The following is a 13,407-nucleotide window of genomic DNA, read 5'->3' on the forward strand; positions in this document are numbered from 1 at the left end:
TTGGGCATATAGAGATCCACATTTAGCGTGCAAATCACTTTATAATAATGCAAATAAAGATATTTGCTAAGGTAATCTCAGCTTGTCTCAGGTCCTCAGTGAAGCTCCTAAACCCTTTTACTACTGGGTAGTCTTTGTTAATCAACATGAAATTTGGTATTTATACAGCCACCTTCTATTAGTCAACCAGGAAGCATTCTATCCATTAGCCAGTTTGGATCTGGCACAATGGATCAGGCACAATATCTTGTGTGTAGAAAAATATAGTTCAATCCTAATCAAAGTCAATTTCCACACTGAAGTAATTTAAGTTGAGATTTTAAAAAAAAGTAAGAATTTAGACAAAAAAATTGATTTGAGCAACGAGGAAGTTGAACTAATTACAGGACAATTACTTTTGAATAGTCTGTCGCCAAGAAGACAGACTGACCATTGGCATAAAGAAATTTCAAGTACTCAGGTCAAGTGGTGCTTGCTATTTTAATAGATACCAACCATTTTAAAATCCTTATTTAATTTTATGGGAAACTAATTAATCATTAATTATGTAAAGTACCCTGTTTTTGTTTAAGTATAGATACATTTTTGGAAAATTTTGCTACTGAATCACATGATTTAATTAAGTGAATCTGAAACTTTGTTTAACCAAAAGAAAGCTGTGCCAGCAGTGACAGGAAGCTAGGTTACTGCCAAATTTCGATGCAGTTACACAGCTCATGTTGAGCTTAGCTCCTCACCATACCTCTTAGCAAGACTATCTGGCACCTAAGAATCACCGGGCAGCTATCAAATCTACTCTCATCAGCTGCCTAAAGACCACAACAGACTAGTTAACAGAAGTGTTAAAATTATGAAGGGTTTCAACAGAGAGAGACATTATTTTTACTGGCAGGAGGAACAGCAACTAGAAGATACAGAATTGAGGTTAGCTGCCAAAACAACCAGAGGGAGTTTTTAATACATGTTGTAATGGTCTGGAATACATGACCTGAAGCAGATTTAATAGTAACTTTCAGAAAAGAACCGGATATATACATACAAAGGGGAAAAATGCAGCAATCTGGAGAAAGGGCAGGGGTGTGGGACTGACTGATTGCTCTTTTAAAGAGCTGGCACGTGCATATAATCCCTCATACATCCTGTTCTCTTTTCTAGGCTGTGTGTGTTTGGGTGGGGGAGGAGGAGGAGGTGGGAGGTGGGTTTGCTGATAGAAGGTAGATAAAATCTCTCTGGTTGAGCTGAATAAAATTTAGAAGGTGTTGATTCTTCAAGGCAGACTTGGTAATCCAACACGTAAGGTAGAAAGGTTCATGGTACTCTCAACTCACATTGGACAACTAATCAGGTGCCTAGCTCATTATTGGAGCTTGTATAGATCTATTAATGATGGCTGTAGTTCTTCCCATGCCTAGTACCCGTACCCTCTCCTGTCAGAAGCAGCTCAGGTAACCCTGCAAACTAATGCCTTACTGGAGAGTGTGGTTCTTGTTCTAAAGCAGCACTGCAAATTTAACAGGTTAAACTCTAGCAGAACTTTGCTCAGCATACTTAAGGGTCCTGATGTCTTAGCTCTTGTCAACCTGTGGCCATGCTCTCTAAATTAAATGAAATAGGCTCTGGATCTAAGGTGAAACAAGTGTGCATGACAGATCAGGCAGAGATTCTGAAGCATGGTGATGAAGCATCAAGTTTCAGTGGATTAAAGAAAATTGAAAGTCATTGGACAGTCTGCCAAATGCAATAAAAGTTTATTACTGATGTAAATCTATACATGAATAACTATTACATAACATACTTAAGGCAGAGTTACAGCATGACATTGCTTCGCTAATCTTAGCTACTTGGAATTTAACATTTGATTAACTGCTGAAGGAGGTCAACAAACTACTGACATTAACTGCCAGTCCAAAGAATGGCTTATATGACCACTTCAATGACAACACACAGCATGCATCTATGAAAAAATTCACAATCACTCAGGAACCTGGCTGAGCTCACCACAAATAAGAATTTCAAAATCACATCCATGAGGTAGTCCTGTGACTTAGGTCTCTGAAGTGGAGATGCATATTATGATTTATTCCCCACAACCAGCAGCAGAAAGGCCCATTTTTGAACAGAATTTTCATTTGCAAAGAATTGCTCACTTGAAAAGTTTACAGTACCTGGTATAGGGTGAAGTTCATTCGTGACCTCATCCTCTACGTCATTTGAACTGCTGTCAGGTGACAAAGGTGATTGTGCTGTCACCGCCTGGCCGGAATACAGTCCTCCAGTGGCTGATGTTGCCGTACTGGTGGTGATCTCGTCCACCTGTTCCAATTCCAGCTGTTTGACAATTTCTTCAGCCTCTACTGCCTGACCTGGAGAGTCAGAACCTGATGTTCCTGCAAACACAAATCTTAGGCATCATATCAAAGTACCTAAAATAAATTGAAAGGCGAGGTCACTCGCCATAGTGCATTTGTCATCACTCTTTGGTTGAAATTAAGATGCTACAAACCATGTGCACTCACAGCCACAACAGACAAAAGGAGAATCAATATTACAAAAGCTTTGGTTCGTTGATAGCACTTTTCCGCTGGATCAGAAATATCACTGTTAAGTTGTAAGAGTTTCATCCATGTTGATATAGGAGTGCTGTTATAAGCACTGATCTTCAGATGAGGAGAGCCCATTACTTTATTCAAAGATGATCAGTATGCCCCAAACATCTTAGCCTATCAAAAGTCAAGCCATGCACTATTTTGTAAAATTAATTCATGGGAGGGGGACAGCATTTATTGCCCATGCCTAATTGCACTTGAACCTAATGGTGTACTAGACCATTTAAGATGGTATTTAAGAGGGTATTTAAGAGTAAATGGGGTTTTATGATTATCAACAGAGTTGTTAGATTTTTAAAAATTTAATTCAAATTCCACCATTTGCCACAGTGGGATTCAAACCTGGGTCCCCCTGTCCCTGGGTTACTATTCCAGTGATATTACCACTGTGTCACTACCTGCCTACTATTTCCTCACTGGCTTGCAGGATCTTGTTATGTGCATTTGCCGACATGAGTCATGGCATGCTAATACACCTTTAAGACATTACAGAGGCAACATACAGTTTAATTTAAAGACAAAATACTGAGGATGCTGGAAATCTGAAACAAAAACAGAAAATGTTAAATAGACTCGGCAGGTCTGGCAGCATCTGTGGAGAAAGAAACAGAGTTAATGATTTGAGTCTTTATGACTCACCTTCTGCGCTGGGTGGGTAGAAACGTGATGGGTTATATAATTGGAGGGAGGGATGGAGAAGGTGGAGCTGAATAGAAAGTCAGGGGTAGGTGGGAGCTGAAGAAAGATTGACAAAGATGTCACGGACAAGACCATAAGACATAGGAGCAGAATTAGGCCACTTGACCCATCGAGTCTGCTCCGCCATTCAATCATGGCTGATTTTTTTCTTATCCCCATTCTCCTGCCCCTTCCCCATTACCTCTAATTCCCTTATCAATCAAGAACCTATCTCTGTCTTAAAGGCACTCAATGACGAGGCCTCCACAGCCTTCTGCAGCAAAGAGTTCCACAGGTTCCCCAGTCTCTGCTTCAAAGGATCGTCTCTTTAGCCTGAGGTTGTGCCCTCTGGTTCTAGTTTTTCCTACTAGTGGAAACATCCTCTCCACATCCACTCTATTGGCCTTGCAGTATCCTGTAAATTTCAATAAGGTCCCCCCTCATTCTTCTGAACTCCAACGAGTGCAGACCCAGAGTTCTCAATCGTTCCTCATACAACAAGCTCTTACTTCCAAGGTTCATTGTTGTGAACCTTCTCTGGACCCTTTCAAAGGCCAGCACATCCTTCTTCAGAAAAAGGGTCCAAAACTGCTCACAGTACTCCAAATGGGGTCTGACCAGAGCCTTATACAAGAACAAAGGGAGTGTTAATGCTAGAATTAAGGACAAAAGACTGCACTTTAATTTATATGGTGCTTTCTACTGTAAGAAAATGAAAGAAGATCCAACAATTGAAAACATTCTCCATTTATTCCCATTTTGATGAGCTCTTGGCTCCTACACTGTTTCAACCACTTTCAACTGAGCTTGAGGAATGATACCTCATCTTTCAATTAGGCACTAAATAGTCTGCCAGAATTAACAGAGAATTCAACAATTTTAGATCATAACCAATGCTCACATATTTTGCGGATTTTTTTTGGACGGCAGCTATTGGTAACAATTCTGCTTTCCCCACTTACTGCTCCTCTAAACCTATGTTTTGTTTCCTTACTTGTCCGATTAACAGCTACTTTTGCCTTGCAGTCATCCATTTTATCACTTCTATCCCATCACAGACTATCCCTTGTTCTCAACACCTTCCCCAACCCCTGTATTTGCTTAAAGCCAGTTACATCTCTAACTTTTACCAATTCTGATGAAAGGTCATCAATCTGAAGTTAATTCCAGATGTTGCAGATATGCTGCGTACTTCTAACATTTCCTCATTTTATATTTTTAAAAAAATCAGAATTCAATGAATGGACAGGTAGTTGTAGAAAGAATGCAAGATGAGATTCAATTTTAATCGTGGTTATACAAATTTACAAAAATATCAAATTACATATGAACAATATTTCACAAAAAACGATTTGGCAATTATAAATATATAATTGATTTACACATGTTTTGTGAAGTGTGGAGGGGTTTTCTCTAAAAGTACGCCTTTGTGTTTGCATTATAGCTGCCTTTTTAGGTAACAGCTACTGCTGTGCAATTCAGATGCAGGCAGCACTCCAACAGTCTAAAAGGACAAGATCAGATACATATCATCTCAACCTCCATGTTGAATCACATGTTCTTCATGAACAGCACTAGGTAATCATTTTGATTTTATCCCATAAAATGATCAAAATAATTCCAATGTAAAAGAAAAAGCCATAAGAAACTAATTTGTAGTTAGTCCCAGGGTTGTACTAATTGAACTAAACAACCAAACAATCAATCCTAAAAGTCAACAGGCTCAGAAGTAGCCATCGTGTTAACACAATCTTTCCTAGTCCTGGTTCAATTGCTATGTGAAGAAATAATGAGAATAAATAAGATAAAAAGCTAAGGAAGAAAAGATTTATCCTACTTACTTGTTAAAAAATCGTGTTCCCTGTCATCTCATTATCCTTAATTACAACAGTCTAAAGCTGTCCACTGTCTCATTAACATAATTTTATTTTAAATAAGTGGTTTTCTCTCCTCTCTTCCCTCGAGCATATTGTCTTGTGCCAAGTCAGCTGGCGATTGACCTACTCAAGACCTTTGCTATTGCTGCTGCTGCAGTTAAGCACCAAGAATTGTGCTACAGTGTCCTGCACTCTCCAAATTTCTTCTCTTTTCCTCCAGGAAAAACATGACATTACGCTGTAATAATAAGGCCCAGAACTGGAACTTGTCACACAGAAATAATATCCCATCACTTAAAAATTTGGTATTCAAAATTATGAAGGGTTCTGACAGTGAAAATAGGAGAATTATTTCTTCTGGCTAGTTAGTTGATATTACCAGAAAATACCTGGCAAATAAAGGAAATATGAGAAAAATGTCTTCTCACAGGGGTTTGTTAACATCTATAATGCATTACCCAAAAATTCAATGGAGTCAGAATGCTTGCTAACTTTCAAAGGGCAATTTGGACATGTACGACATGAAGTGGACTAAGTTCCAGGTTTATAGGGAAAAAGGTTAGGGGATTAATTAGTTTCCCTTTCTCCACTGACACAGGTACTTACCATTTTTGTTTGCTGGTGAGAAGAAACTGAAAACAGGAGAAAAGATGGTCCCCAGTAAGGCAGTTCGTGGGGGGCTGACCACATCATTAACAATTGGTAATTTCCCATTCTGTTTACTGCTGTAGCCTCCAGTCTCTTTAAAAAAAAAACAAACAATAGACTTTAAAATGTCACACAATCATTGCAGATAGGCACATAATTATGAATTTGTAATGTTGCTTCAGTCTTCCATGAAGCAAAATGTGGGGGCAAGGAGAGAGGAGGAAAGGAAGATGGCACATTTTAATTTTAAACTTGTACAATGCTTCGGCATGCCCACAGCGGTCACTGTTAATTGGGGGTGTAAGTTTTGTTGTTCCATGTACATCTATTTTGTGACATATCTTAGAAACATAGGATTATGTTGCTCAGTGGATGATAAAAACCTGAATTTATATAGTATCTTTATTGTAGTCAAATCCCATGCCTTGGTCAGAAATCTATCAAATCCTAGTAACAATACTCAGTATCACTTCTAATTTGTCATTGTTGTTTCAGGTTAAACGAATTACACATTATACCACAAGTCAATTCTAACTTGGCACCCAACCATAATGTCGGTAACCTGTACCTTGATCACTATTAAATGGATTGTTGGCTGCATTTAATATAGTTGTAAATGAGTTAACTTGCATGCTGTAGTTAGTAAATCTTAACTTAGTTCACATCTTCAATCCAAATGTTATTTGCCAGCCTCTTCCGACTCCAGTCTTGCATTATGCACCGAGTGTCCACACTACATTTGTGGGCCAACTATCTGTGTCGGCTCTCAACTTTCCCCACCCTATCTCCCACTCCTAAGTAGCTTGGTCTCAGAAACATGGCTGTCCAGGAGGTAGGCTACACACTGCTTGCCTAGCTTGAAGATCCTCAAGCACTAAGACAGGGGCTGCCGGCTCTAGAATAGCACAAAGTTCAGAAATGCTTGGAGCCAGACTTTTATTTGGCACAACTGCAAGCACTGAAAAAGTTGATTATCTATAAAGCTACAATTCATTACCTGACTGTGACAAATGTCAACAAGAGATATCTGCCTGGCCAGATATATAGAATAATTTATATGGCTGATAGTCTATACATATGGAATAATCAATGAAAGCTGAATCACCAAATGGAATTATTTATTCACTGACAGAAAAATGCAAGGCGTAAAAAGTGGGAATTATGCTTGAAGGTTAAGGTGTAAAGCAGAGTGAGAGGAAACAAAGAACGGGGTGAAATTAGGACAGGTTTATGGCTAAGTAGTAAAATGGAAGAGTGGAGTCAGGCAACTAGAGTAAAAAAGATGGAGACAGAAGAGGGAAAACTTATTTTTAACTTTGTTCATGAGAAAAGCTACAGGACAGCAACCAATTTTATATCAAGCAATTCTATTTTACAGAACAATCTGGTACACAGCATTCACTGAGGAAAAACGTCAACAATAATTAGTCATTTTAAAAAAATTACTGTGGAAGTTTTAAATCCTGAATTTACTTACAAATTTTATTAACCAAACTGAAAACATCCCAACTAAAACACTTCCAAACCTTATCATTGGGGTACAAACAAATCAGGAATTGTCCTGGAAGATTTTTCCTATCCACATTGCATTAACTAGAGGGGAAACACAGAAACCTCCAAAAACTATGGCAAAATCTGTTGAATTTAGTTAGATATTGCTCAGATTTATTTTTTCATGTATTCACTCACAGGATGTGGGCATTGCTGACAAGGCCAGCATTTATTGCCCATCCTTAATTGCCTTTGAGAAGGTGGTGACGAGGTGCCTTCTTGATCTGCTGCAGTCCATGTGGTAACAGCCTATGCAGTCCAATTAGGTACAAGCTTGCTTAACGCATATAGTTCACTTTTAACAGGACTTTAAGCATCACTGAAATGAAAGAGAAAATATTTACACAGAACAAACTTGCTCGAGTCAAACATCCAGCAAATTTAAGTTCCAAGGCTGGTGGATTTACAAACAGGAATCGGAACCAAATGCTGTAGGCTGCTCTTTCCATTCAGCAAGTAGGGTAGGAAAACTTCTTCACTGATCAGACTGGATTTGGGGCAGTTATTCAGAGCTGTCAGCTGACAAATAAGCCGATAATCTGTTTGTTTACTACTTCCTTTCTTAGAGGCCATCCTTGGTTCCAGATAGTGATTTCAGATAGAAATCCTGTTAAGAACATGTTGGTTCACTAAACAAACCTCATATGGATCTTAATTAACACAGGAGTTGTATAATAAAATTTTATGGAGTGTGTGTTTTATTTCATGGAAATTATTAGATAGTTTGTCAGGAAAGTGTGAGCGCTGAATCAAGTTAGTTAAAATCACAATTGGGCAGGTACCTAAAGGGAAAGGATATGGAGCAAAGTCTTGTCGCATCTATCCCTGATCCAACACTGGTTTCAATCACATTGTGGACGTCCTTAAACCTCTTCCAGCTGCAATTCAATTTAATTATTCTACCACTGTTAAGCTATCATATTACACTGGACCATACAACCTACTGAACGTATAACATGCAAAACTCAATATTCCTAGGCTTCATACTGAAAGGGTGTAACAGTTATCTTAATACCTTTCCTCTTAAGGGATTGTGAGGACATGTTCATAAAGGAGGTCTCTAAATTACTGCAACCTACCAAGTGCATGCATACAAATATTATCCATATTCTATCAATAGTAAAGCTTTCTTAAAAGTCTGTCACCAGCCTCCACTTGCAGCAAAACATTTACACATCTTGTTAGTACAGGGTTCAAAAGGTAGTTCTTGCCTACTTGAGCTGCCCATGCATTTTCCTTAGACTGTATGACTGATACAGTGGCGCTAATTTATAAATGGTATTGTAATCAGTGATCCTGATCCAGAGCTGTGCAAATTTGTTAGTGGTCTGCAGTCATCAGATGCCACTGATTCATGGGGTTGGCATGATGCCTTTAGATGTTCCAAATCTTTTTCGATTGCAATACTAAAGTGTCTCCCAAAAACATATGTAACAGGGGCAAAAGTGTGTCACATTCAAACATAATGTGCTAAATTTAACAGGGAATATAGGATGAACAAAATACTAAAATGAATATAAGTTAGCAAACTGAAGCTTTTAAATTAGAATTACAGCATAGTTTTGGAATACTGCAAACTTTCTATTCAGGTGAGCTTTACTCTACATATATCTGGTGTTACGACAACCATGGGAGCCCACACTAAACTCTCACACACCAACCCCTGTTCCTCTCTCTAGCACACCGCCATCCCCTCTCTCGCACACTCTTAGGCACCCTCCCTCCCTCTTTCACGCACCCACACTCCGCCCCTCCCTCCCGCGCCCACTCTCTCACCCCCCTCCCCGGCGCACCCTCGCTCCCTCCCTCCCTCTCCCCGGCGCACCCTCGCTCCCTCCCTCCCTCTCCCCGGCGCACCCTCGCTCCCTCCCTCCCTCTCCCCGGCGCACCCTCGCTCCCTCCCTCCCTCTCCCCGGCGCACCCTCGCTCCCTCCCTCCCTCTCCCCGGCGCACCCTCGCTCCCTCCCTCCCTCTCCCCGGCGCACCCTCGCTCCCCCCCTCCCTCTCCCCGGCGCACCCTCGCTCCCCCCCTCCCTCTCCCCGGCGCACCCTCGCTCCCTCCCTCCCTCTCCCCGGCGCACCCTCGCTCCCTCCCTCCCTCTCCCCGGCGCACCCTCGCTCCCTCCCTCCCTCTCCCCGGCGCACCCTCGCTCCCTCCCTCCCTCTCCCCGGCGCACCCTCGCTCCCTCCCTCCCTCTCCCCGGCGCACCCTCGCTCCCTCCCTCCCTCTCCCCGGCGCACCCTCGCTCCCTCCCTCCCTCTCCCCGGCGCACCCTCGCTCCCTCCCTCCCTCTCCCCGGCGCACCCTCGCTCCCTCCCTCCCTCTCCCCGGCGCACCCTCGCTCCCTCCCTCCCTCTCCCCGGCGCACCCTCGCTCCCTCCCTCCCTCTCCCCGGCGCACCCTCGCTCCCTCCCTCCCTCTCCCCGGCACACCCTCGCTCCCTCCCTCCCTCTCCCCGGCGCACCCTCGCTCCCTCCCGCTCCCCGGCGCACCCTCGCTCCCTCCCTCTCCCCGGCGCACCCTCGCTCCCTCCCTCTCCCCGGCGCACCCTCGCTCCCGCACCCTCACTCCCTCCCTCTCTCGTGCACCCTCACTCCCTCCCTCTCTTGCGCACCCTCATTTTCTCTCTCTCTCGCATATCCCACTGTTACATATACTCACCTTCAATGAAACATGTTGATGGGTTGGATGAGGAACACAACATAGGAGCATGTGGAACATAAACACCAACATGCTCCTATGGGGCCAAAAGACCTGTTTCTGTGCTGTAAATAATTAGCAGTACCTTATAACTTTGTACATCAGTCTTCTGAGAGATGTTTCGAGTGACATTGGGAAATGAATGTACACATTCCCAACTGCCACAATTATGAGATTTAGAAGATTATTACGTTTTGGGTCTGTCTTTTGAAGGGGATCACTTGACCTGTTCTGAACTCTCCTCATAGCAACCCTGGGTTGTCTGAATCTTCGAGATTAAGGGCCAAGACTGTCTTACAGAGAAGATGCAGGTGTTTACAGTGGAGATTCTGGCAGCAGCCTCGGCTGACAGTAAGTAAGACATGAATCTTCAAAGTCTCAGAAAAGTGTTGTAAACTGTTGTGCTTTAATCTATCCATCTGCTTCCAAGCTAATAGTTGTGGATTCAAGAATATCTACTCAGCATTTCTACCTGGATACATGGCCCATGTGATTCAGATCGCCATGGAGATGGGCTTTTAGAGAGGAAGAGTTCCTAGGATATCCCTAAAATTCACAGATAAGTCAGTTTGCCAAGATCTGGGAAAAGATGATGCTGTGGTTCACCATTCAGGCATGCAAATGAGTTTCATACTCAGATTAAAGAACAAATTATTGGGGAGTTAAATCGAGCCTACAATGATCACACAGCTTCCACTACTAGAAGAATTGCCAGCAAAACGTCCACACTGTAAAATATAGTTCTGGGATTAAAAGTTCCCAGGTTAACAAAGGAAAAGAACAGAAGTAAATCCTTGGGAGCTAAGAATCATGTTCAACTGGTTCTGGTAGAATTGAACATCTACTTAAAGGACAGCATAAAATATGTATATGAAGTGTGTTTTTCAATTGTGATAACAGAAAAAGGGGAATGTTCTATATTGTGGTTTAAAGCATTAAGTTGCATACAAGGATGGTTTTAATATTGTTTATAGTCCTTTATTGCATTAAACATCTTAAAACATATAATCTTATATCATCCTTTCACCTTTAAAAGAAAATACAAGCTTCTGATTATCAGTATCTATGGAAATCGTAGCTCAACGAATAAGAGAAATCTTCTCCACTAACCTCCATTCACTTGGCTTTTCCGCCTTACTCTGGAAATTGGTTTGTTGGGTTTTGAGCCAGTATGAGGTGTTGACGTGATCATGTTATCATCTAGGTCACAGTCAAGTCTACATTTCTTTCTCGGAGGATTCTCTGCTTCTGCCTGTGGATCAGACATGGAAACAATCTTTGATTTGCTCCATTTCCGGCATCTCTTGCAACTTTCATTCAAAAGCACATTTTTAATGTGAGCACATGGCTCCTTGTTAACCCAGAGCAGCCATACCGACAAGGCCACACACGGTATTCGGTATTTAAATCATTCCAAATGTCAAAAATTCTAACAATTCATGCTATTTGATTTAAATTATAGATGACAGTTATAATCTGAAAATTAATCAACATTTTAAATTATCCCCCACTCCACCATTGGAACAAGAAGTACTTCTCAAGATGGCTGCATGTGAGCACAGAGACTGGCATGTCTTTGAGCATAACTCAGGGTTACCTTTCTCAGAATTTTCCTCTCCTATTGGAGGGAGAGATGAGGGAGAAGTATAGGTTTTCTGCAAAAACAGAGCTGAATATAACAGGACTCACAATCACTAATCAACGTGCTTTCATTTTATGTTGTAGTTTACATTAGCTTCTGCTGGCACTTCAAGTAGTTATACACACACTGAAATGAACAGCACTAACAGTACAATGCATGATTAAAATAGCATTTCATATTAACCGTGAATTAAATCCTTCATCTAAATAATTTGTGCAGGAAAAATAATAAAAAAGTAGAGGCACTGATTAAATTCCAAGGTTTTAATCAGAGTATATAAGGATGTTAATACCAAAGATACTCAAGGCAACGACTTCACTGCTTTGTGCCAAATTTTTCCTCTTATGTTTAATCTTGGTCGAGTGCCAATCTATGACACAATTCTCCAAACAGGTCTTCTCCAATAGCTGGCTTTTAAAAATGATAAACTCAGTTCTGGTTCGTTTGTGCACTACTCAATTTCAATCAAAATCCTGCCAGAGAAATAGGTCAAGTAAAGCTGACCAAATAAGAAATATATGATATTCAGCAAACTTTAATCACAAGCTTTTTGCTTTAGAACAGTAAAAATATTCTTAGGCAACCAAAATCTGGTTTCTTGAACTGACTGACTTTTCGTTTTATAAAAAGAAACCAAATTCTCAAATATCCAATATCATTACATTATTCCTGCATTATCACATTATTCCTGCATCTTAAAACACCTCAGTCACAAATCCATGTTATTTTTAAAATCAAAACACTTTCTTCCTTTTCCTTGCTCGAAGACGCCCTTTTAATATTCACCTTTCCCAGCCAAGAGAACAAGCAAAAAACTTCATTCAAAGTGCTTCTGTAATGGGCTGTCTGGAGCAGTAAGAAAGTAGGCTAAATTGGCACATTCTCAATTCTCCTTCCTCTTTCTGGGAAATGTGCTCAGCTTCTTCAGCTGAGTCCTTGAACTTGCAGACAGGGAGCCACAACATGAACCATCTTATTCACTGAAGACAGATAAATAATGATCACCCATGAGGTAGCAGTGGGAGTCAATGGAAGGGAAGTACCCAAAGGAAAGGAACTCAAAGGAAGTACCCAAATTTTAAATTCTGTAAATTACCAGCACTGTTCAAAAAGTTACTTTATAGACTTGTGGTATTAATTCTACCCTCTCAAGTTTGAGCTTGGTTACATTATTATTCCACTCAGGTCCATCTAGTTAAATTCTTCTTTTCTCTTATAGACACACAGAGGGACCTGGATGTGCAAGTCCACAGATCCTTGAAGGTGGCATCACAAGTGGAGAAGGTGGTGAAGAAGGCATATGGCATGTTTGCCTTTATAGGACGGGGCATAGAATATAAAAACTGGCATCTGATGTTACAGCTGTATAAAACATTGGTTAGGCCACATTTGGAGTACTGCGTCCAGTTCTGATCGCCACACTACGAGAAGGACGTGGAGGCTTTGGACAGAGTACAGGAAAGGCTTACCAGGATGTTGCCTGGTATGGAGGGTCTTAGCTATGACGAGAGATTAGGTAAACTGGGTTTATTCTCCCTGGAAAGACGAAGAATGAGGGGAGACCTAATAGAGGTGTATAAAATTATGAAGGACATAGATAGGGTGAACAGTGGGGAGCTTTTTCCCAGGTTGGAGGTGACGATCGTGAGGGGTCACAGGTTCAAGGTGAAGGGGGTGAGGTTTAACTCAGATATCAGAGGGACG

At 41.2% G+C, this 13,407-nt stretch overlaps 1 protein-coding gene across 2 annotated transcripts in view; it reads right to left on the reverse strand.

Annotated features, from left to right (window-relative positions):
- Positions 1–13,407, reverse strand: part of LOC145359710 (CTD small phosphatase-like protein 2) — a 67,686-nt gene that overhangs the window by 22,496 nt on the left and 31,783 nt on the right. For both annotated transcript variants that reach the window (XM_080214483.1, XM_080214482.1), the window contains 3 exons: positions 11,172–11,313; positions 5,768–5,902; positions 2,166–2,387 (listed from right to left, as the gene is read on the reverse strand). In XM_080214483.1, the coding sequence (XP_080070609.1) occupies positions 2,166–2,387; positions 5,768–5,902; positions 11,172–11,313 (499 nt within the window). The remainder of the gene's footprint in view (positions 1–2,165; positions 2,388–5,767; positions 5,903–11,171; positions 11,314–13,407) is intronic.

The sequence above is a fragment of the Carcharhinus amblyrhynchos genome, chromosome 28 (assembly GCF_965287045.1).
Source record: "Carcharhinus amblyrhynchos chromosome 28, sCarAmb.v2.hapA, whole genome shotgun sequence".
In the NCBI taxonomy this organism is placed as follows: Eukaryota; Metazoa; Chordata; class Chondrichthyes; order Carcharhiniformes; family Carcharhinidae; genus Carcharhinus; species Carcharhinus amblyrhynchos.